This window comes from Scyliorhinus canicula, chromosome 2 (assembly GCF_902713615.1).
Source record: "Scyliorhinus canicula chromosome 2, sScyCan1.1, whole genome shotgun sequence".
NCBI classification, from domain to species: domain Eukaryota; kingdom Metazoa; phylum Chordata; class Chondrichthyes; order Carcharhiniformes; family Scyliorhinidae; genus Scyliorhinus; species Scyliorhinus canicula.
Window position 1 is genome coordinate 276,543,855 of NC_052147.1, and position 23,930 is coordinate 276,567,784.

The 23,930-nt window shown below is 47.7% G+C and overlaps 2 protein-coding genes across 3 annotated transcripts in view; one reads left to right on the top strand and one right to left on the bottom strand.

The window, feature by feature from the left end:
* hacd2 (3-hydroxyacyl-CoA dehydratase 2) overlaps window positions 1-1,839 on the bottom strand; it is a 28,463-nt gene extending 26,624 nt beyond the window's left edge. Inside the window, exon 1 of the mRNA XM_038790308.1 lies at window positions 1,639-1,839. Coding sequence (XP_038646236.1) covers window positions 1,639-1,763 — 125 coding nt within the window. The 5' untranslated portion in view covers window positions 1,764-1,839. The remainder of the gene's footprint in view (window positions 1-1,638) is intronic.
* A 520-nt stretch (window positions 1,840-2,359) lies between these two features.
* Window positions 2,360-23,930, top strand: part of stam2 (signal transducing adaptor molecule (SH3 domain and ITAM motif) 2) — an 82,447-nt gene continuing 60,876 nt past the window's right edge. Inside the window, exon 1 of one of the 2 annotated variants that reach the window (XM_038790094.1) lies at window positions 2,360-2,745. In XM_038790094.1, the coding sequence (XP_038646022.1) occupies window positions 2,706-2,745 (40 nt within the window). In that variant the 5' untranslated portion in view covers window positions 2,360-2,705. The remainder of the gene's footprint in view (window positions 2,746-23,930) is intronic. The other variant, XM_038790093.1, reaches the window with a different exon arrangement.

Genomic DNA, 23,930 nt, shown 5'->3' on the forward strand with positions numbered 1-23,930 from the left:
GACATATATCCCCCAACCAACACCATTGAAAAAAAACTAACTATCCGGTCATTATCATACTTGCTGCATGCAAATGGAGGAGAGGTTGGGCAGACTGGGCTTGTTGCTGCTGCAATTTAAAAGAGTGGGGGGTGACTTGATTGAAGTATACAAGATCCTCAAACTGTCTCAACAAGGTGAATGTGGAAAGGATGTTTCCTCTCGTGAGAGAGTCCAGAGCTAGGGGGTCACACTTTTACGACAGAGATGAGAAATCTTTTTCTCTCAGGAGGATTGCGCGACTATATTTTTAAAGCAGAGGGAGACAAGATTCTTGTCAGACAGGAATCAAATGTTTTCGGGGGGGGGGGGGGGAAGAGAAAAGAGAGAGAGAGACAGGAATGTGGAATTCAACACAAGCATATTGAATTGTGGAGCAGGCTTGGGGCGGCGGGGGTTCCAAGTGGCCTACTTCTGCTACAATTTAATATGTTTGTATGCACGTGGAAGCTTGCAGAGCACAAATTGGTTGCTGTGTTTTCTACACTTCAGAAGCACTGTCCGTGTAGCACTTTGAGAAATCTCCGTGTTTTACAAACCTTCAATTTTCTTTTTGAGTTTTCACATAGCCTCTCTTTTACTGTACCCCCTACCCACACCTGCCCTGCCCCCTTCAGTATTCACTTTGTGGAGTGGCACAGCGGGTGCTTCCCCCACACGACAACCACCACATAATTACAAGTTGCTGCATTTCATACCAAATCTGCAAATGAGAGTGCTATAAATATCAAGAAATCTTCCGATAACCTTGAACATTACAATCGCTCTCGCTCCCCCAGGAACACAACACACCACTTTTTTTGTATGTAGGGCAGAACAGATCAAATTAAAACCCTTCAGAAGATGTTACAATCCAAGGGCAGGCAGTCAACCTGCTCCCAAATATTCGCCAGTCAGAGATAAACACACGCTCTCCATCTGCCTAGATAAATGTGCACTGAGCCCCCCACCCCACCCGGCCACCAGTCTCCTCCACATCAAAGTCTGCCAACTCAGTTCAGTCTGTACAATCCAGCAACAGCAGTCTCCCAGTTTACCGCCCTGAAGGCTGGAGCTGAAAGGGAACAAAGTCAGTTTGGTTTCACAACATTGGCACAGAGATGCAGAACAAAGTCCACTGCTTGCATTACAATGATTTTCACCAGTGATCTGCACATGGGAGTTCTTCAATTGGCACAACCATGCAACTGTGGCTTGGGGGGGGGGGGGGGGGATAAGAAATAAAGAGGACACCATCCATTTGCAGAATACACGCCTGACCTTACTGCATTTCATATGCATCCCCCACAATAATATTCTCCACCCAGTACCACTGTACTTGTCTTACTCATTTAGGGACCATCCATAAATAAGCAGCAGCGCTACACGAATGAAGACTATAGAAGAGTTAAGTCGAATGCTGCTTTTGAATTTGCAATAGTGCTTTTACTACCTAAACCCAAAGCATTATTTCTATGTTACTTAAAGCCATGTGTAAACACGGCAGTGACCTTTATACGTTTACAAAGAGATGTGGTAATTTGTGGACTGTCCCTGGCCCGGTTAGCTCCAATTGAAGCTGCCTGGAGCCCAGCTTACAGCCAAAGTGCTTGTTCTCACCCGGCCGTCATCACCACATTGTAAACGACCATATAGGCGGTGGCGATGGGTCCCGGTCCCCGTCTTTTCCTCAGGTTCCCATCACGTTTCTGCTCCGACCCGCTCCCAGACGCCGCTGCCGCCATGGTGATCAGACCGTCACTGAGCCCCGCCGCGCAATATCTGCTGGACGCTGACCCCACCCCCACACGCCAATGACACCCTTCCGCGTTTCTTCTTTAGTGCTGCCCCCTGGCCCGGCTGACTGCGCACTGCGCCTGCCGCTCGTCTCCCGATGCTGCCCCCTGGCCCGGCTGACTGCGCACTGCGCCTGCCGCTCTTCTTCCGGTGCTGCCCCCTGGCCCGGCTGACTGCGCACAGCACCTGCCGCGCTTCTCCCAGTGCTGCCGCCTAGCCCGGCTGACTACGGATTGCGCCTGCCGCAAGGGGCATTGCGCCTGCCGCCCCGCTCCCGGTGCTGCCCTCTGGCCCGGTTGATTGCGCCTGCCGCCCCGCTCCCGGTGCTGCCCCCTGGCCTGGCTGACTGCGCATTGCTCCTGCCGCCCCGCTCCCGGTGCCCCCTGGCCTGGCTGACTGCGCATTGCGCCTGCCGCCCGGCTCCCGGTGCTGCCCCCTGGCCTGGCTGACTGCGCATTGCGCCTGCCGCCCCGCTCCCGGTGCTGCCCCCTGGCCCGGCTGAAGCCGCTGGAGGACCGGGCCGGAGGTCCCCCCCCCCCCCATTCCCCTCCCCCTCCAATGGAAGGAAAGCTGGGCGGAGGCGAGAGGGAGTCACCTGACCGGCCTCCAAAGTTATTATTTATTTTATTTCTTTCCCCGCCGCTCCTCCAGTGACGCCATTTGAAGTCGGGCGGATTGTGTCGGCGGCGCTGTAAGTGGCGGCGCAGGAAGTGAGTGTCTGCGGGAGGAGGGGGGTGCGCCGAAGGCCTCGGCCCTGAGGATGCGCCAGAGGCCGGCGGAGGAGCGAGCGCCACGGGCTTAGAGCCGAAGAAACGCCGAGGCCCGGCTGCGGCCTACCCCTGGAAGGGTCTGTTCCTCCCCCTGCATTGGAAGGTCTTTAGGCGCAGACCATGCCCTTCTTCGCCACCAACCCCTTCGACCTGGATGTCGGTAAGTTTCTGAAGTGATCTGGCCCCTGATGTTGGGGATTTATCCATCAGCAGGCAGGCGCTTATTTATTTTACAAGGCTTTTTAAATGAAGTAACCGCGAGGCATGTGGCGCCAGACCTGTGTCACCGTCTTAAAAGGGAGGCAGGAGACAGGAATGGGCTGATCCTGGCACGATGCAGCACAGAAATAGGCCATTCGGCCCCTCCTGCTCCTGCCAGCCCCCCCCCCATTATTAAAAGCAGGAGGTTTGGTCACCAAGTTCGTGGGTGACATGGAAATTCCCGTACCAGCTTCCCTAAACAGGCGCTGGAATGTGGCAACTAGGGGCTTTTCACAGTAACTTCATTGAAGCCTACTTGTGACAATAAGTGATTATTATTATTATTAAATTTGTGGTGTAAATGGTGAGGAGGTGAGTCCGAGATTACCAGACGATGTAGATGGGCTGGTCAGATGGGCAGAACAGTGGCAAATGGAATTTAACCCTCAAAAACCGTGTGGTGATACGTTTTGGGAGGCTGACTGGTGGTGAGTTAACCTGAGGATCACCACACCTCAGGCGAGGGACAAGTTTGAAATGAAATGAAAATTGCTTATTGTCACAAGTAGGCTTCAAATGAAGTTACTGTGAAAAGCCCCTAGTCGCCACATTCCGGCGCCAGTTCGGGGAGGCTGGTGCGGGAATTGACCCGTGCTGCTGGCCTGCCTCGGTCTGCTTTAAAAGCCAGCGATTTAGCCCAGGGTGCTGAACCAGAAGGCAGGAATTGAATCTGCACTGTTGGCCTTGCTCTGCCTCACAATCCAGTTGTCCAGCCAACTGCGCTAAACCGGCTCCCTGTACATTAGAGCAGGGAGGTTATGATGGAGCTGTATAAAATGCTGGTTGGGCCACAGCCAGAGTACTGTGTGCAGTTCTGGTCCCCACACTATAGGAAGGATGTGATTGAACTCGAGAGGAGGCAGAGGAGTTTCACCAGGATGTTGCCTGGGCTGAAGCGTTTCAGCTATGAAGAGAGGCTGGTTGGCCTGGGGTTGTTTTCCTTCGAGCAGAGAAGGCTGAGGGGGGACCTGATTTGAGATGTATCAGTTTGAGGGGCACACATTGGGTGGACGGAAGGAGCCAATAACCAGGGGGCACAGATTTAAGGTAAGAGACAGCAGGTTGAGGGAAGATGTGAGGAAAAGCTTTTTCACCCAGAGGTGGTGGGAATCTAGAACTCTGCCTGAAAGTGTGATAGAGGCAGGAACCCTCAACATTTAAAAAGTATTTAGTTGAGCACTTGAAATACCATAGCATCCAAGTCTATGGACTAAGTGCTGGAAAAGGGGATTCGAGTAAATAAGTGCTTGACGGCCAATGCAGACATGATGGGCCGAAGGGCCTCTTTGACTCTAAAGGGCTATCCGGTTAATAGGTCTTGTGGCCCAGTGGGCAAGGAAGCACAGTGGTTAGCACTGTTGCTTCAAAGCGCCAGGGTCTCGGGTTCGATTCCCGCTTGGGTCACTATCTGTGCGGAGTCTGCACATTCTATCCATGTCTGCGTGGGTTTCCTCCAGATGCTCCGGTTTGCTACCACAAATCCCAAAAGATGTGCTGTTAGTTGAATTGGACATTCTGAATTCTTCTTTCAGTGTACCCGAACAACCGCTGGAGGGTGGCGACTAGGGGATATTCACAGTAACCTCATAGCAGTGTTAATGTAAGCCTACTTGTGACAATAATAAAGATTGATGTCCCTCCCTCTGGGCTAGAACCGGTTATCTGATGAGGAAAGGTTGAGCAGGCTGGGCCTGTACTCATTAGAGTTTAGAAGAATGAGAGGTGATCTTATTGAAACATGCAGGATTCTGAGGGGACTTGACAGGATGCATACTGGCAGGATGTTTCCTTCTGTGGGGGAACTAAAACTAGGGGGCAGAGTTTTAAAATCCAGGGTCTCCCATGTAAGATTGATGAGGAGGGTGCTTAGTGCTTAGAATTTTCTTTCTCAGAGAGCAGTGAAGGCTGAATCATTGAATATTAAAGGTCGAGTTAGGTTTTGATTTGACCAGGGAGCCAAGGGTTACTGGGGACAGACTCCATATTAGCAGTTATGGCTGCAATCAAATGAGCCATGACTTTATTGAATGGTGGAGTAGGCTCAATGAGTTCAATGGCCTACTCTTACTCTTATTAAGTGTGGATATTCGCTATATAGGTATTTAAGCAGCTGTCGACCTACATCAACAGCATCCAGCACCTTTTTAAACCTAGAGGGTGTTCTCCGGGTGCTCCAATTTTCTCCCAGAGCCCAAAGATCTGCAGGTTAGATGGAGTTACGGGGATAGGGTGGGACGATGGGCCTAGGTAGGGTGTCCTTTTGAAGGGCTGATGCACACACTAATGGGTCAAATAGCTTCTTTCTGCACTGTGGAGAATCTTTGGATAGCAAAAGGCCCTGAGGAGTTTCATAAGGGGGCAGTCAGATGCTGATTTTAAGGTGATTGGCAGAAGAACCAGTGCTGCGAGTTGTTCGGGGTCTGGACAGCATCGCCGGAGAGTGTGACAGAAGCAGATTCTGTTGGCAAGTGGTGATTGGCGTGTGCTCGCCGGGTGAATGTCAGAAACTTTACTGACTGTTCCCAAAATGCTCCCCTACTGAAACTTCTGCCATCTGTCAGGGCTCATTCCCCAACACCAGGTCCAATATAGCCCCTTCCCTAGTTGGACTATCTACATATTGTTTTAAGAAGCCCTCCTGGATGCTCCTTACAAACTCTGCCCCGTCCAAGCCTCTAGCACTAAGTGAGTCCCTAAGTTTAAGTCTCCCACTACAACAACCCTGTTGCTTTTACTCGTTTCCAAAATCTATCTACGTATCTGCTCCTCTATCTCCCGCTGGCTGTTGGGAGTCCTGTAGAAAACCCCCAACATTGTGACTGCACCCTTCTTATTCCTGATCTCTACCCATATAGCCTCGCTGCCCTCTGAGGTGTCCTCCCACAGTACAGCTGTGATATTCTCCCTAACCAGCAGCGCAACTCCGCCACCCCTTCTACATCCCCCTCTATCCCGCCTGAAACATCTAAATCCTGGAACGTTTGGCTGCAAATCCTGTCCTTCCCTCAATCAGGCCTCTGTAATGGCAAAAACATCATAGTTCCAAGTAAGCTCTTAAGTTCATCTGCCTTACCTGTTGTACTTCTTGCATTAAAACATGTGCGCTTCAGGCCACCAGTTGTTTTCAGCAACATCTCCCTGTCTGCTCTTCCTCAGAGCCATACTGGCCCTATTCCCTTGTTCTCCCTCAATTTTTTCACCTCCTGACCTATTGCTCCGGTCCCCACCCCCTGCCATACTAGTTTAAACCCTCCCGTGAAAACAGTCTGAATCTATTCAGGCTCTCTGCACAGCTAACGCCCTCCAGACTAGGCAACATCCTGGTAAACCTCCTCTGCACCCTCTCCAAAGCCTGCACATCCATCTGGTAGTGTTGCGACCAGAATGGTGCGCAATATTCCATGTGTGGCCGCACCAATGTTCTGTACAACTGTAGCATGACTTGCCAGTTTTGCCAAAAGGTTCACTGCATTTGTACATATTTTTTAAGATTGCAGCTTTACGTTCCTGCTGTCACACCTTTACCTATGCTGAGTCAGTCTTGGAGTGTAGGTAACTTCAGAAGGCCTTGCAGCATTACCACACAGGCTCCCCATAAAAGTATGGTTTTGTGTAATTAATTGGAAATATATTTTTATCCAGAGAAGATTTTTCTGTTTTATTAAGGGGCAATTTTAGTGCGGCCAATCCACCTACCCTGCAGGTCTTTGGGTTGTGGGAGTGAGACCCACGCAGACACTGAGAGAATGTGCAAACTCCACACGGACAGTGACCCGGGGCCGAGATTCGAACCAGTGTCCTTGGTGCCATGATGCAGCAGTGCAAAGCACTGTGCCAATGTGCCGCCCCTTTATCCAGAGAACATGTCTTAAGGGGAGGAAAAACCTCATCACCTTAAAATCAGAGAAGTAAACACTTTCCCAAAGGGTCAGTAGATCACTTTACAGCTAACTTTTACTTTGAAAGTAATCACTTACAGAAGATAATTACAGAGAAAATGCTGAAAATCTGAGTGAGATGCAGACTGGAATCTAATTGAGGGGTTCAGGTGGGAGAATATGTATGAAGGATGCCAGAATCACAGAATCCCTACTCAAGGAGGCTGAAACCTGTGACCTGAGATTGTAGCCCTCTCTGCTACTTTAAACCCAAGACTTTTTCTGAAAGGTAGTAGAGAAACAAATTTGCCTTTTAAATTTTTTTAATTGCAGACAGGCTAATATGATATTGTCCGAAAACAATCCTGTTCTCTGGCCAGATTACAATTTGAGTACTGTGATGCCTTTCGGAAGATACCGTTGGAACTTACTAGTCTGGAGATGTTGGGTGTGTTACAATTTACTTAAGAGTTGGACAGCATGGTGGTGCAGTGGTTAGCATTACTGCCTCACTGAGGCAAGTACCCGAGTTCGATCCAGGCCCTGGGTCACTGGCCCTATGTATGCATGGGTCTCACCGCACAACCCAAATATGTGCAGCACGGTAGCTTTGTGGATAGCACAATTGTTTCACAGCTCCAGGGTCCCAGGTTCGATTCCGGGTTGGGTCACTGTCTGTGAGGAGTTTGCACATCCTCCCCGTGTGTGCGTGGGTTTCCTCCGGGTGCTCCAGTTTCCGCCCACAGATCAAAGATGTGCAGGTTAGGTGGATTGGCCATGCTAAATTAATAATCTTTATTAGTGTCACAAGTAAGCTTACATTAACACTGCAATGAAGTTACTGTGAAAATCCCCAGTCGCCACACTATGGTGCCTGTTCAGATACACTGAGGGAGAATTCAGAATGTCTAATTCACCTAACAGCACGTCATTCAGGACTTGTGGGAGGAAACCGGAGCTCTCGGAGGAAACCCACGCAGACACGGGGAGAAGATGCAGACTCCGCACGGACAATGACCCAAGCTGGGAATCGAACCTGGGACCTTGGCGCTGTGATGCAATAGTGCTAACCACTGTGTCACCGTGCCACCTGCCCCTTAATTGGAAAAAAAATATTTAGGTACTCTTTTTATAAAAAAAAAAAAAAAAAATTTTTTTTTAGTTTTTAAATTGGGTACTTTAAATCTTTAAAATAAAAGAGCTGAGAGTCACTGGGCAACATTCACTTTTACATACATGCAGTTTGGAGCCTCCAACGTTAATTCCACCACATGGATGACCAGGAACCTCACCCACTCATAAGACCATAAGACATAGGAGCAGAATTAGGCCACTCAGCCCATTGAGTCTGCTCCGTCATTCAGTCATGACTGATATTTTCTCATCCCCATTCTCCTGCCTTCTCCCCATAACCCCTGATCTCCTTATTAATCAAGAACCTATCTATCTCTGTCTTAAAGACATTCAGTGATTTGGCCTCCACAGCCTTCTGCGGCAAAAAGTTCCACAGATTCACCACACTCTGGCTGAAGAAATTCCTCCTCATCTCTGTTTTAAAGGATCGTCCCTTTAGTCTGAGATGGTGTCCTCTGCTTCTAGTTTTTCCTACAAGTGGAAACATCCTCTCCATATCCTCTCTATCCAGGTCTCGCAGTCTCCTGTAAGTTTCAATAAGATCTCCCCTCTCTCCTCTTATACTCCCAACGAGTACAGACCCAGAGTCCTCAACCGTTCCTCATACAACAAGTTCTTCATTCCAGGGATCATTCTTGTGAACCTCCTCTGGACCCTTTCCAAGGCCAGCACATCTTTTCTTGGGTACTGCCTGCTACACTATACCTTTTTGGCCACTTCATATGTACACCTTTGGCCACTTGTCATGGAGTGGGAGTTGAACTTGGAGCTTCTGCCTCGGAGGCAGACACACTACATACACATTATGCCTCAAGACCTTCCCTCATTAGGCTGACATCTTGTTTAAATGATTAGGAAAGAACAGAAGAGCTTGTGTCTTTCAACGAATGGAACCATTGGCAATGGTCATTTAAAAACCCATCTGGTTCAGTCAATTGCTTATGGAAAGGAAATCTACCATCCTTACCTGGTCTGGCCTACATGGGACTCTAGATCGACAGCAATGTGCTTAATTCTTAAATGCCTTCTGAAATGGCCTAACAAGCCATTCGTCTCGGGACAATAGTGATGGGCAACAAGCTCTAGCCTTACTGTGATGCCCACTGAATGAATTTGGAGAGCAGAGTTTTCGAATTGCTTTAAGATGCAATCAGCTGCTTTGGGGATTTGGAAGAAAGGAGGGAATAGATTTCTCTAGGCAAATGCAAGCGAAAATGAAACAAACAAAGAGCCTTCTTTGACTGGCGCTGTAAAGCAACAGTGCTACCCACTGCTAACTGGGCTGCCCTTCAAGGATTCGTGAATTTGATTCACAGTAATGCAAGTTACCAGAATCCAATGATCATTTGGTTTTCCGAATGGGACAGGTTTTCAAACTGCATGCTTCATTTCAGCAGTTGCACCAAGTCAGCTGTGGGGGATATTTTACACTTGTGAACTGTGCCAAAATCTTTAGCCCATATTTTGACCAGACTTGTTTACTTACGAATGGTTCTTTCTCTGAATGCACTCTCATCAGCATTTCCCAAGCCTACGTGCTTTATTGCCATGGTGCCAAAAGGAGCTGTGTCTCCGAATTCAGGGCGGAGGATCGCTGGGAGCATTTGTGGCAGTGAAGCTCGCATGCACACAGCATCAGAACTAAGATGTGGAGATGCCGGCTTTGGACTGGGGTGAGCGCAGTAAGAAGTCTTACAACACCAGGTTAAAGTCCAACAGGTTTGTTTCAAACACTAGCTTTCGGAGCACTGCTCCTTCCTCAGGTGAATGTTCAGAGGAATTCACCTGAGGAAGGAGCAGTGCTCCGAAAGCTAGTGTTTGAAACAAACCTGTTGGACTTTAACCTGGCGTTGTAAGACTTCTTATTGTGCTCATCAGAACCAATGCACGATTAGATTGTCGAATACCCAGAATTTGCGTTATGCTTGCGTTATCTCCCTTGCAGGCCTGTTAGGCTCATCAGTTCACAGTTTGAAGTAGATTGTGCTGTTGTGCTGATTCAGTTAGTCGTTTAAGACCAGTGATTAAAGAGGGAGTGGCAGTATGGATATGGAAATGGAAAACAGAGAGGGCAGGTGAGAAATTGCTCTTGGATTAGAGGGAAGTACAGAGTAAAGTCTCCCAGGGGTTAACAATGGGACCATTGTTCTTTTTTGAGACGTGTTTATGACCTAATATTGGATATACAGGGCATAATTTCAAAATGTGCAGATTGAACAATGTTCAAATGTAGCAAATACTGAGTCGGATAAAACAAGGCAGTTGGTGCAGACAAACATAAATAAACATGCATGCTAGTAACCAGTACAAAGACATGGCTGCAGGATGATAAAGACCAGGACCTGAATATCCATGGGTTTGTGACGTTTAGGAAGGACAGGAGGCGAGGAAAGAGGGGAGCTCTATTAATTAAGGATATCAATCGTACAACAGGGAGAGGTGACCTTAGTTCTGGAGATCCAGATGTAGAATCAGGGGCGGGATTCTCCAATAATAGGGCTATGTCTGCACACCCGCGAAAAAACACGCGCGAGCAACTCTGGACTTAACTGGAGAAAGTCCAGGGTGATTCTCCGATTTGCAGGGGGCTAGCAGGGCAGGAGTAGTCCCCGCAGATCTGGCTGCCGATATGGGGCCCTGCACTTCCGGTTGGGGATCCGCGCAAGCATATGGCGACGGCTACCCTGCGTGCCTGGCTGACCCACACTGCGGACTGGCACCGGAAACATAGCCCCCCCCCCCCCCCCCCCCCCCCGATCGCACGCTCCCACGGATCGGTGGCCCCCGATAGGTAGCCTGGCTGTCCCGAGTCTCCCCAGTGAATGATTCTTCCCCCCCCCCCAAAACCAGGGTGGCCGCGGACTGTGACTGCAGCCGCCACGCTGAGTTCCTGACGGGTGGAACCATGAGAGAACCACGCCGTCGGAGACCAGCTGCACTCAGTGAATCGCCGCGGGGACCTCTTTCAATGCCCCCTGACTGGCGCCGCCCGCGTGCGAGTGATTGGCAGCGATTCTCCGGGGACAGGAGAATCGCGGGAGCGGCGTTCGCGTTCGACCCGATCTCGGGTTTGACACACGTTCTCCGTCCCCGCACCGAGAATACTGCCCCAGATTGGTAGAGGTGAGAAATGGGAAAATTAAGAAATCACCGGCGGAAGTGGTTCATAGGCCTCCTAACAGTAACCACAATATTGGACTGGGTATACAGTTAGAAATTATGGATGCTTGTGAAAAAGATTTAGTGATCCTGGTTGTTGAAATGAAATGAAAATCGCTTATTGTCACGAGTAGGCTTCAGTGAAGTTACTGTGAAAAGCCCCTAGTTGCCACATTCCGGCGCCTGTCCGGGGAGGCTGGTACGGGAATCGAACCGTATTGTTGGCCTGCTTGGTCTGCTTTAAAAGCCAGTGATTTAGCCCAGTGAGCTAAACCACCCCCCTGAGTGTATAATGATTTGAGTGCGTAATGATTTTGCCAAGTTGTAGCATCAGCCAGAGAGTAAACTACACCAGATCTGGTAATGCGCAATGAGATAGGACTAATGAATTACTTCATAGTGAAGGCATCCCTAGGTAGCAGTGATCATAATATGACTGAATTTAAAATTTAATTTGAGTGCGAGAGGAGAGGACCTAAGACTAATGTTTTAAATTTAAACATAAATAAGGGCAATTATGAGGGCATGAAGATTTGGCCAAAATGATCGAGGGAATTGGGTCAAGGGATGGGTCAGTAGAGCTGCAATGGTGCGTATTGAAGGAGATATTTTGGAATACTCAAAAAAAATATATACATTCCAGTAAAGAAGAGGGACTCGAGGGAAGGAAACGTATCTACGGCGAACTAAAGATGTTAAAGACAGCACTAAATTGAAAGAAGAGACATAGGTAATTGAATAAACATATGGATGATAAGGGAATAGTATAAATGGACTTTAGAGTGGTTTCACAGGTCGGAGCAACATCGAGGGCCGAAGGGCCTGTACTGCGCTGTAATGTTCTATGTTCTATATAATTTGACAAAGGTGAATGGCAGGTCAGAGGAATGGACAGAATATTAGGAACAGCAAAGAATGACTAAAATATCCATGAGGAGGGAGAAATTAGAGTACAAGAGAAAACTAGCTAGAAATTTAAAGTCTTAGAACACCAGGTGAGGAAGGAGCTGCGCTCTGAAAGCTAGTGATTCAAAACAAACCTGTTGGACTTTAACCTGGTGCTGTAAGACTTCTTACTGTGGTCATCCCAGTCCAACGCCGGCATCTCCACATCATAGAAATTTAAACTGATCAAGTTTCTACAGATATGTAAAGAGGGCAAGTAACGTGAGCATTTGTGGTCCGTGAGAATGGGGAATTAATAATGGAAAATAAGGAAATGGTGGATGAATTGAACTGATGTTTTGCATCTGTTTTCACTGCAGATGTTACAAATAACATCCCAGAAATAATTGTGAATCAGGAGGTGAAAGGGAGCGAGGAACTTAAAAGAATTGGAATCATCAGGAAAGGATACTGGGAAAATTCTTAGAACTAAAAGCCGACAAGACCCCGGGTCCTGATGGGCTTCATCATCCAGTCTTGAAGGAAGTGGCTGCTGAGATAGTAGATGTTTTGGTTTCAATCCACTTCTCTCAGGCTATATAGTTCCTTGCCAGTACTTCTTGACCTTTCTGAAAACAGGGCATTTAGCCCTGTTCTCGTATCACAAAACCTAATTTGGCTGTTTTTTTCCAGAGCTTTCACTTCAGAGGCTAGTTCTTGCCCCAGGCTGTCAATCTATCTTTTAGTTGCCGGCTGCTGCCTCTCCAGCCTGCATACCAGGGCCACCTTTTACCTGAATATCGTGGCACAGTCTCTGCGGTGCCTTCTCCAGATTGTGGTGTGCCTCTGTCAGACCCTGCGTCTCTCCTCTCGAGGTTTCAATCTCGCAGCTTTTACCCTCGTTTCTTGAGTCATATTTCTGGAATGCAACTTTTAAACAACCTAGTTGAAGCTGTTGCTCCTTTGTATTTTCAAAAAGGTTCTCGCCTTTCAAGAACAGATCAAATGTAGCCTTTAGGGTTGAGTTGTTCAGCAAAGTCAGGTTATGGTAATACTTCTTACTGTTGGTATGTTTATTGCACTTCAGATGCTACTGTACAGAGTGAAATCGGAAAGGAATGTTGGTGTTGCAGTCTGCACTCTGAGCAACTCCAACTCTTTCATTTGGTCATCTGGAGCATCTCCCATCTGAACATCCTTCGAGTCTCTGTGCCGGCTCCTTTTTACTCCTGTAGTCGCTGTTGTTTACAATCGCAATGTTTTTATTGTTGACCATTGATGCATGAAGGAAGGTAGCAGCCCTTTTTCCATACTGAATGTTCTTTCTGATGAACTTATTTATGGTCAGGCACTTTGAGATGCACCTCAATTTCTTGTTCCTCTGCGTGGTTCGGAATTTACAAAGTGCGTGTAAATGCGTTCCGGACATCCTTGTCGAATTTTTCAGCATACCTTTGACCTTCGATTTTGCCAAAGCATTCATATGCATCTTCCATAAGCTCTTTATCCTTTGATTCCCAATCCTGAACCACACTTGTGACAGTATGCTGAGCCTTTGTCATCTTGGTACCGGTTTTCACCGGTTGTCCTTCAGTCCAGTACAGGAGACCCAGTAAAGGTTCATTGCGCCTGCAGTGGCCAGTACAGGAGACCCAGTAAAGGTTCGTTGCGCCTGCAGAGGCCAGTGCAGGAGACCCAGTCAAGGTTCATTGTGCCTGCTGTGGCCAGTACAGGAGACCCAGTAAAGGTTCATTGCGCCTGCAGTGGCCAGTACAGTAGACCCAGTCAAGGTTCATTGCGCCTGCAGTGGCCAGTACAGGAGACCCAGTCAAGGTTCATTGCGCCTGCAGTGGCCAGTGCAGGAGATCCAGTAAAGGTTCATTGCGCCTGCAGAGGCCAGTACAGGAGATCCAGTAAAGGTTCATTGCGCCTGCAGTGGCCAGTACAGGAGACCCAGTCAAGGTTCATTGCGCCTGCAGAGGCCAGTACAGGAGACCCAGTCAAGGTTCATTGCGTCTGCTGTGGCCAGTACAGGAGACCCAGTCAAGGTTCTTTGCGCCTGCAGAGGCCAGTACAGGAGACCCAGTCAAGGTTCATTGCGTCTGCAGTGGCCAGTACAGGAAACCCAGTAAAAGTTCATTGCGCCTGCTCTGGCCAGTACAGGAGACCCAGTAAAGGTTCATTGCGCCTGCTGTGGCCAGTACGGGAGACCCAGTAAAGGTTCATTGCGCCTGCTCTGGCCAGTACAGGAGACCCAGTAAAGGTTCATTGCGTCTGCAGTGGCCAGTACAGGAGACCCAGTCAAGGTTCATTGCGCCTGCTGTGGCCAGTACAGGAGACCCAGTAAAGGTTCATTGCGCCTGCAGTGGCCAGTACAGGAGACCCAGTCAAGGTTCATTGCGCCTGCAGTGGCCAGTACAGGAGACCCAGTCAAGGTTCATTGCGCCTGCAGTGGCCAGTACAGGAGACCCAGTAAAGGTTCATTGCGCCTGCAGTGACCAGTACAGGAGACCCAGTCAAGGTTCATTGCGCCTGCTGTGGCCAGTACAGTAGACCCAGTCAAGGTTCATTGCGCCTGCAGTGGCCAGTACAGGAGACCCAGTCAAGGTTCATTGCGCCTGCAGTGACCAGTACAGTAGACCCAGTCAAGGTTCATTGCGTCTGCAGTGGCCAGTACAGTAGACCCAGTCAAGGTTCATTGCGTCTGCAGTGGCCAGTACAGTAGACCCAGTCAAGGTTCATTGCGCCTGCAGTGGCCAGTACAGGAGACCCAGTAAAGGTTCATTGCGCCTGCAGTGGCCAGTACAGGAGACCCAGTCAAGGTTCATTGCGCCTGCAGAGGCCAGTACAGGAGATCCAGTAAAGGTTCATTGCGCCTGCTGTGGCCAGTACAGGAGACCCAGTCAAGGTTCATTGCGTCTGCAGTGGCCAGTACAGGAGACCCAGTCAAGGTTCATTGCGCCTGCAGTGGCCAGTACAGGAGACCTGGTCAAGGTTCATTGCGCCTGCAGTGGCCAGTACAGGAGACCTGGTCAAGGTTCATTGTGCCTGCTGTGGCCAGTACAGGAGACCCAGTCAAGGTTCATTGCGCCTGCAGAGGCCAGTACAGGAGACCCAGTCAAGGTTCATTGCGTCTGCAGTGGCCAGTACAGGAAACCCAGTAAAAGTTCATTGCGCCTGCAGTGGCCAGTACAGGAGACCCAGTAAAGGTTCATTGCGCCTGCTGTGGCCAGTACAGGAGACCCAGTAAAGGTTCATTGCGCCTGCTGTGGCCAGTACAGGAGACCCAGTAAAGGTTCATTGCGCCTGCAGAGGCCAGTACAGGAGACCCAGTAAATGTTCATTGCGCCTGCTGTGGCCGGTATGTTTAATAACAGTTCAACTGACTGTAACTCGGGTCCTTTTTCACGCCTTTTTTTTGTATCATGTGGATCTTTTTCCCTCTGTTTGATTTTTCATTTGATGTATTTGGTTTTTAATTTTTATGTTTCCTGTTTGAAACTTGCTCACTATAGTTATTACATTTTGTATCTTTACTCCAGCAACCGGTGCTGTGCGTCTATTTTTTGCACATCAATGGCAATTTCGAACCTGGGTTGGTTTTTCGGGATTCAACTCGTACCTTATGGACTTCAGTGCTCGAATTTAATTGTTGCGCTTCCTTAGCTGCTACAGTAGTTGCTTAGAGATCACCACTTCTAAAGCTTTCTGTAGGTCTGTGTCGCACCCTGTTAACAGTCTTCTCTGGATAGGTTTGCTTCTTAGGCCACACACTAGTCTGTCTCTGTTGGTGTCATTCAACACCTCTCCCAATTCACAAAATTCAGCTAATTTCTTTGAACTGTGTGATCGATTCACCACCTTGTTGGTTACAGTTGTGGAACCTGAACCTCGGAGATGACCCAAGTGTTCAGGTGAGAAATGGCCCGCAATATTGCCACAGTCTCACCGTAGGTTTTCAAGCCTGGAGTTTCTCGTTGCACCAGACTTTGCAGGAGATTGAAAGTTTCCTTCTCCATCATGCTCAGGAAGGCAGCGACGACTTTGCTGCAGTTTTGTTCGTCTGGACAAAGTATTGGAATCTTGCAGTATATGTTTGAAGTTTACCAGACTGATTTCAGGGATGGCGGGACTGTGATATGAGGAGAGATTGACGAGGTTAGAATTGTTCTTGCTGGAGTTCAGAAGAATGAGGGGGGGGGGGGGGGGGATCTCATAGAGACTTATAAAATTCTAACAGGACTAGGCAGGGTAGATGTTACCAATGATGGGTGTGTCCAGTATACCGGGGTCACAGTCTGAGGATTCAGGGTAAACCATTTTGGACAGAGATGAGGAGACATTTCTTCACCCAAAGAGTGGTGAGCCTGTGGCATTTATTACCACAGGAAGTAGTTGATGCTAAATCATTGAATATATTCAAGAGGCAGCTAGATGTAGCACTTGGGACAAAAGGGATCAAAGGCTATGGGGAGAAAGCAGGATTAGGCTATCGAGTTGGATGATCAGCCATGATCGTGATGAATGGTGGGGCAGGCTCGAATGGCCAAAAGGCGTCCTCCTGCTCCTATCTTCTATATATATCTGAGTTCCAACACTCGGTGCTTTCATCGTATGCCCCCAAGGTGCCCAAAGCTCCTGCCATTTTACTGTGGGAAGGCTTGTGACATTAGGTTTTTAGAACTACCTCTTTTCCCTTTCAAACAAGATAACCCTGAGCTCAGTGTGTTCACACTCATTTTAGAACACACCCTCTTAAAACTCTTGCAGCAGCGTATTTGTTACTTGCTAGCTATGGTTCACTGTTCCAGAACTTTCTGGGCTGAGCACGTGGCAAGCTTCTTTTGATGCTTTTTTCACCTAAATCTTTGTTTAAATTTTGGTTCTTTCAATGGTTGCGATTTTTCAGCATCGTTGCCAACTTTGGGGTAAACATAGAAAATCCTAAAAAATAGGAGCACTCTGGGCCTGCTCCGCCATTTGATATGATCATGGCTGACCATCCAACGGGGTAGCCCGTTCCCACCTTCCCCCCTCTTTCCCCCCCCCCATATCCTTTGATCTTTTGCCCCAAGAGCTATATCTAACTCTTTGACAATGTTTTAGCCTCAAATGCTTCCTGTGGTAGTGAATTCCACAGGCTTCTCCCAAGTTGGTTCCCATATCTAAGGAAGGATGTGCTGGCCTTGGAAAGGGTCCGGAGGATGTTCACAAGAATGATCCCTGGAATGAAGAGCTTGTCGTATGAGGAACTGTTGAGAACTCTGTCTGGGTCTGTACTCGTAGGAGTTTAGAAGGATGAGGGAGGATCTTATTGAAACTTACAGGATACTGTGAGGCCTGGATAGAGTGGACGTGGGGAGGATGTTCCCACTTGTAGGAAAAACTAGAAGCAGAGGACACCATCTCAGACTAAAGGGACGATCCTTTAAAACAGAGAGGAGGAGGAATTTCTTCAGCCAGAGGGTGGTGAATCTGTGGAACTCTTTGCCGCAGAAGGCTGTGGAGGCCAAATCACTGAATGTCTTTCAGACAAAGATAGATAGGTTCTTGATTAATAAGGAGATCAGGGGTTTTGGGGAGAAGGCAGGAGAATGGGGACGTGAAACTATCAGCCATGATTGAATGGCGGAGCAGACTCGATTGGCCAAGTGGCCTAATTCTGCTCCTCTGTCTTTTGGTCTTATGGAATTAAGAAATATATCTTCACCTAGGTCCTAAATGCTCTACCCCGTATCCTTAGACTATGACCCCTGGTTCTGGACACCTGCACCATCAGGAGCATCCTTCTTGCATCTACCCTGCCTAATCCCCTGTTAGACGTTTCCATGAGGACTCCCCCCTCCCAATCTCCACCTACCTCCTTCTGAACTCGAACAAATATAATCTGAACTGGCTCAATTTCTCCTGATGCGTCAGTCGGACCATCCCAGGAATCCATTTGGTAAATCTGCACTCCCTCTGTCTCAAGATCGTTCTTCCTCAGATAAGGAGACTCGAACTGCACACACTATTCCTGGTGTGTTCTCATCAAGGCCCTGTATAACTGCAGCAATACATCCCTGTTCCTGCATTCAAATCCTCTCGCTATGAAGACCGTAAAACTATTTGCTGTTACTGCCTGCTGCATCTGCCTACCTTTTTTTGAAAAACATTTTAATTGAAGGCATTTTAAATAGATCCATAATCACAAAAATACAAAAGCCAACTGTGGCAACAGGTAACAAACCCCACCCTCCCTGCACCTCCCCCAACCAGCACCCTTTTCCAACTTTTCGCCCTCCCTCCCCCACCCAAACCAAAAATAAAACAACCCCCCCCCCCCCCCCCCCCATCGTCTGATGATGACTCAGTACCCCTTAACAAAGTCAGTAAATACCTTCCACCTCCAGGTGAACCCCTCCTCTGCCCCTCGAATGGAGAACATGATCTTTTCCAAACGCAGGAACTCTGCCAAATCACTCACCAATACCCTTGTTTTGGTGGCTCAGAGTCCTGCCAACACAACAAATCCGGCTCCAGGCTATCCGAGAGGTGAAGGCCAAGACTTCGGCCTCTCTCCCCACCTGTACTCCCAGATCCTTTGACACACCAGATATCGGCAGCTCTTCCCCAAAATCTTTGACGTAGCCTCATTATCCATTTTGGTAGGAATAATGGCAAAAGGGATTATTATTTAAATGATAAAATATTAAAACGTGCTGCTGTGCAGAGAGACCTGGGTGTGCTAGTGCATGAGTCACAGAAAGTTGGTTTACAGGTGCAACGGGTGATTAATAAGGCGAATGGAGTTTTGTCCTTCATTGCTAGAGGGATGGAGTTTAAGACTCGGGAGGTTATGCTGTAACTGTATAAGATGTTAGTGAGAGTATTGTGTTCAATTTTGGTCTCCTTACTTGAGAAAGGACATACTGGCGCTGGAGGGTGTGCAGAGGAGATTCACTAGGTTAATCCCAGAGCTGAAGGGGTTGGATTACGAGGAGAGGTTGAGTAGACTGGGACTGTACTCGTTGGAATTTAGAAGAATGTGGGGGATCTTATAGAAGCATATAAAATTATGAAGTGAATAGATAGGATAGATGCGGGCAGGTTGTTTCCACTGGTGGGTGAGCAGAACTAAGGGGCACAGCCTCAAAATAAGGGGAAGTAGATTTAGGACTGAGTTTAGGAGGAACTTCTTCACCCAAAGGGTTGTGAATCTATGGAATTCCTTGCCCAATGAAGCAGTTGAGGCTCCTTCATTAAATGTTTTTAAGATAAAGATAATTTTTTGAAGAATAAAGGAATAAAGGGTTATGGTGTTCGGGCGGGAAAGTGGAGCTCACAAAGATCAGCCATGATCTAATTGAATGGCGGAGCAGGCTCGAGGGGCCAGATGGCCTAGTCCTGCTCCTAATTATGTTCTTATGTTACCTCTGAAAACCCCCTCTACCTTGGACACGCCCAGGTGCCACGGTGGCGCACCGGTTAGCGCTGCTGCCTCAAGGCGCCGAGGATCCGGGTTTGATCCTTGCCCTGGGTCACTGTCCATGTGGGGTTTGCACATTCTCCGTGGGTCTCAATCCCACAACCCAAGGATGTGCAGGGTAGGTGGACTGGCCATGCTAAATTGCCCCTTGATTTGATAAAAAATAATTGGGTACTCATAATTTATATTTTAGAAAAAAACCTTGCACATGCCCAAAACATATGTACATGGTTTGCCGGCCCACCTCCCGCACACCGCCCATGCCGATTCTCCACCTCCAGAAAAAACCAACTCACCTGGACACCGTCATGTGGCTCTATGCACCACCTCAATAAGACTTAGTCTAGCACACAACAAGGACGCATTCACCCACCTGCGAGCAATCGATGAAATGAAGGCAAAAATTTCTGCGCTGCACCTGTTGGCAAGTCAGACACCCTGAATGTGGCGCCCAGGGGACTCCGCTCTCGGTCCACATGCATTAGAAAACGATCTAAATGATAGATTGCAGAGGGATCAGGGTGTGCTAGTGCATGAATCACAAAAGGGTAGTATACAGGTACAGCAAGTAATTAGGGAAGCTAATATCGTAAGAGGATATTTATCGCAAGAGGAAATAGAATACTGAAGTAGAGCGGTTATGATCTGGATGTTCTGGTACGTGAATCAGGAAAAGTTAGTTTGCAGGAGCAGCAAGTGATTAGGAAGGCAAATGGAATGTTCTCATTTATTGCAAGAGAATTTGAATGTAAACGGCCAGAATGTTTTGCTACCGTTGTGCAGGGTGTTGGTGAGATCACATCTATAGGGTAATGCAAACCGTTTTGGTCTCCTTATTTAAGAAAGGATATAAAAGCATTGGAAGCTGTTCAGAGGATGTCAACTCGACTGATTCTCGGGAGGAAAGATTGGGCAGGCCAGGCCTGTATCCATTGGAGTTTAGAAGATTAAGAGGTGATCTTATTGAAACGATCCTGACTGAACATGACCGGGTGGATGCTGAGAGGATGTTTCCCCTTATGAGCAGGCGAGAGCTAGGCAATGCAGTTTTAAAAACAAGTGATCCCCCATTAAGATGAAGGTGAGAAGAATTTTTCTGAGGGTCGTGAATCTTTGGAACTCTGCCACAGACGTTGGGAATAGAAATTCTGACTCATTCGGCCCACCCCAGCCCAGTCAACTTCTTTTTTGATGGAGGTTTTTAGTATGATGAAACCAGATCAGCTGCGTTTTGCTGTTGTGTTTAGTGAGATTTGTTGGGGTTACTGTCTGGTCACAGAACAAAGAAAAGTACAGCACAGGAACAGGCCCTTCGGCCCTCCAAGCCTGTGCCCACCATGCTGCCTGTCTAAACTAAAATCTTCTGCACTTCTGGGGTCCGTATCCCTCTATTTCCATCCTATTCATGTATTTGTCAAGATGCCCCTTAAACATCACTATCGTCCCTGCTTCCACCACCACCTCCGGCAGTGAGTTCCAGGCACCCACTACCCTCTGTAAACTTGCCTCTTACATTTTCTCTAAACCTTGCCCCTCGCATCTTAAACCTATGCCCCCTAGTAATTGACCCCTCTACCCTGGAAAAAAGCCTCTGAATATCCAGTCTGTCTATGCCCTCATAATTTTGTAGACCTCTATCAGGTCGCCCCTCAACCTCCGTTGTTCCAGTGAGAACAAACCGAGTTTATTCACCCTCTCCTCATAGCTAATGCCCTCCATACCAGGCAACATCCTGGTAAATCTCTTCTGCACCTTCTCTAAAGCCTCCACATCCTTCTGGTAGTGTGGCGACTAGAATTGAACACTATACTCCAAGTGTGGCCTAACTAAGGTTCTATACAGCTGCAACATGACTTGCCTATTTTTATACTCCATGCCCGGCCAATGAAGGCAAGCATGCTGTATGCCTTCTTGACTACCTTCTCCACATGTGAAAAATGAAAATCGCTTATTGTCACAAGTAGGCTTCAATGAAGTTACTGTGAAAAGCCCCTAGTCGCCACATTCCAGCGCCTGTCCGGGGAGGCTGGTACCGGAATCGAACCGTGCTGCTGGCCTGCTTGGTCTGCTTTAAAAGCCAGCGATTTAGCTGAGTGAGCTAAACCAGCCCCTTTCAGTGACCTGTGGACCTGTACACCTAGATCTCTCCGACTGTCAATACTCTTGAGGGTTCTACCATTCACTGTATATTCCCTACTTGTATTAGACCTTCCAAAATGCATTACCTCACATTTGTCCGGATTAAACTCCATCTGCTATCTCTCCGCCCAAGTCTCCAAATGATCTAAATCCTGCTGTATCCTCTGACAGTCCTCATTGCTATCTGCAAATCCACCAACCTTTGTGTCGTCTGCAAACTTACTAACCAGACCAGTTACATTTTCCTCCAAATCATTTATATATACTACGAACAGCAAAGGTCCCAGCACTGAACCCTGCAGAACACCACTAGTCACAGCCCTCCAATCAGAAAAGCACCCTTCCATTGCTGCTACTCTGACTTCAATGGACGTAGCCAGTTCCTTATCCATCGTGCCAGCTCACCCCTGATCCCATGTGACTTCACCATTTGTACCAGCCTGCCATGAGGGACCTTGTCAAGGCCTTACTGAAGTCCATATGGGCAACATCCACTGCCCTACCTGCATCAATCATCTTTGTGACCTCCTCGAAAAACTCTGTCAAGTTAGTGAGACACGACCTTCCCTTCGCAAAACCATGCTGCCTCTCGCTAATACGTCCACTTGCTTCCAAATGGGAGTAGATCCTGTCTCAAAGAATTATCTCCAGTAAGTTCTCTACCACTGACGTAAGACTCACCAGCCTGTAGTTCTCTGGATTATCCTTGCTACCCTTCTTAAACAAAGGAACAACATTGGCTATTTTCCAGTCCTCCGGGACATCATCTGAAGACAGTGAGGATCCAAAGATTTCTGTCAAATCGCGTGCTATGACAGCTATCTAGTATCAATAGGTTGAATTTTTGTATATTTAATACTCCGTGCCAGATTCTTCACTGCCGAAGCAGTTATTGTAAAATATGAGAACGTGGCAATACTCTGTGATAATTATTGCGAAGATAGACCGTGGAATTAATAATCTGCTCACAATATGAAAAATGAAATGAAAATCGCTTATTGTCACAAGTAGGCTTCAATGAAGTTACTGTGAAAAGCCCCTAGTCGCCACATTCCGGCGCCTGTCCGGGGAGGCTGGTACGGGAATCGAACCGTGCTGCTGGCCTGTTTGGTCTGCTTTAAAAGCCGGCGATTTAGCCCAGTGAGCTAAACCAGCCCCAATATCAATCTAGGACTGATTAATTTCATTGGTATCAATGCCAGATTAATGTAAATAGGATATTTTCTTAATAAAGGACTTGTATATTTACCTTTCACAACCTCTGGACATTTCAGAATACTTTATTGTCACCCACGTTTGAAAAGTAGAAAATCCCTTCTACAGATTGCTATGGACCCTGCTGGGAGTGTGTGTGTCTGCTCATTCTGAAATGGGGCAATATCTAATGCACAAGTGAAAACCTATGAGCCCTCCATCAAGGTTTGTGGGGAAGATGGTGTTGCCACTGGAGGGACAGGGTGGTGGACGCTTTCTGACAAATTGAGTCAAAATTCACCATTAAATCCAATAGGGAATCCAGGAGAAACTTGTTTACCCAGAATGGGTATCTGGAGATCGCTACCATAAAAATTAGTTGAGGCAAATAGCATAGATGCATTGAAGGGCTAGCCAGGTAAACCCGCGCAAGGAAGACAATTATGCTGATGGGGTTCGATAAAGAGGAAATTCAAGTGGAGCATAAAAGCAGAAGATTGGTGGCAAGGTCTCATTATGGTGCTTGGTAAATTGACAGACGTGAAAAGGTTTCCTCTCCGCTCAAACATTACCAGTTACAGAGGCTCCATACGGTGAGCAATGCAGAAAATGATTCTTCCCTTCTACTGGAAGGAGCAGATGCAGCTTCAGCATGAGTGCCGGCACTAACCTTAATTATTACACACTGCCTCCCCTCCCAACCGCCCCATCCTCATGTCTCTTTTTTTGACTACATGTCAGCCTTGTAAAAGAATGATAAGAATGTGACATTTTGGAGACAGAGCAGTACGTTTGCCACTTATTGGGTCATTATCTAGAGCAAGCTAAGAGAGTGATTAAATAGCTTTCAAGGACGTGCTGTCTGTCAGACTGTATCCAGTGGCGTATGGAAATCCCTCAGGAATTTGGTTGGAATTCTAAACAAACTGAATCATGGCCTGACTTTTCCAAAAGTCTACATCCTGGACAACAGTTGGCTGATGTACAAATGCATATTTAGTTTAATTAAGAGCAAAAACCGGACAGTATTTGGATTTTTGGTGGTGGTGGGGTGGGGGGGGTGATTTGAATAGTGCTTCAGTTTCTTGTTAGGGGTCGATCCCATGAATAATGTTCGGTGTCTAAATGGTAAACAGGGTGGGAAGCATATGGGGCAACCTCTCTGAGCTGTTGTTCATCTGCATTATTGACAGATTGAAATACAGTCCAGATTTGCTTGGTTTATTG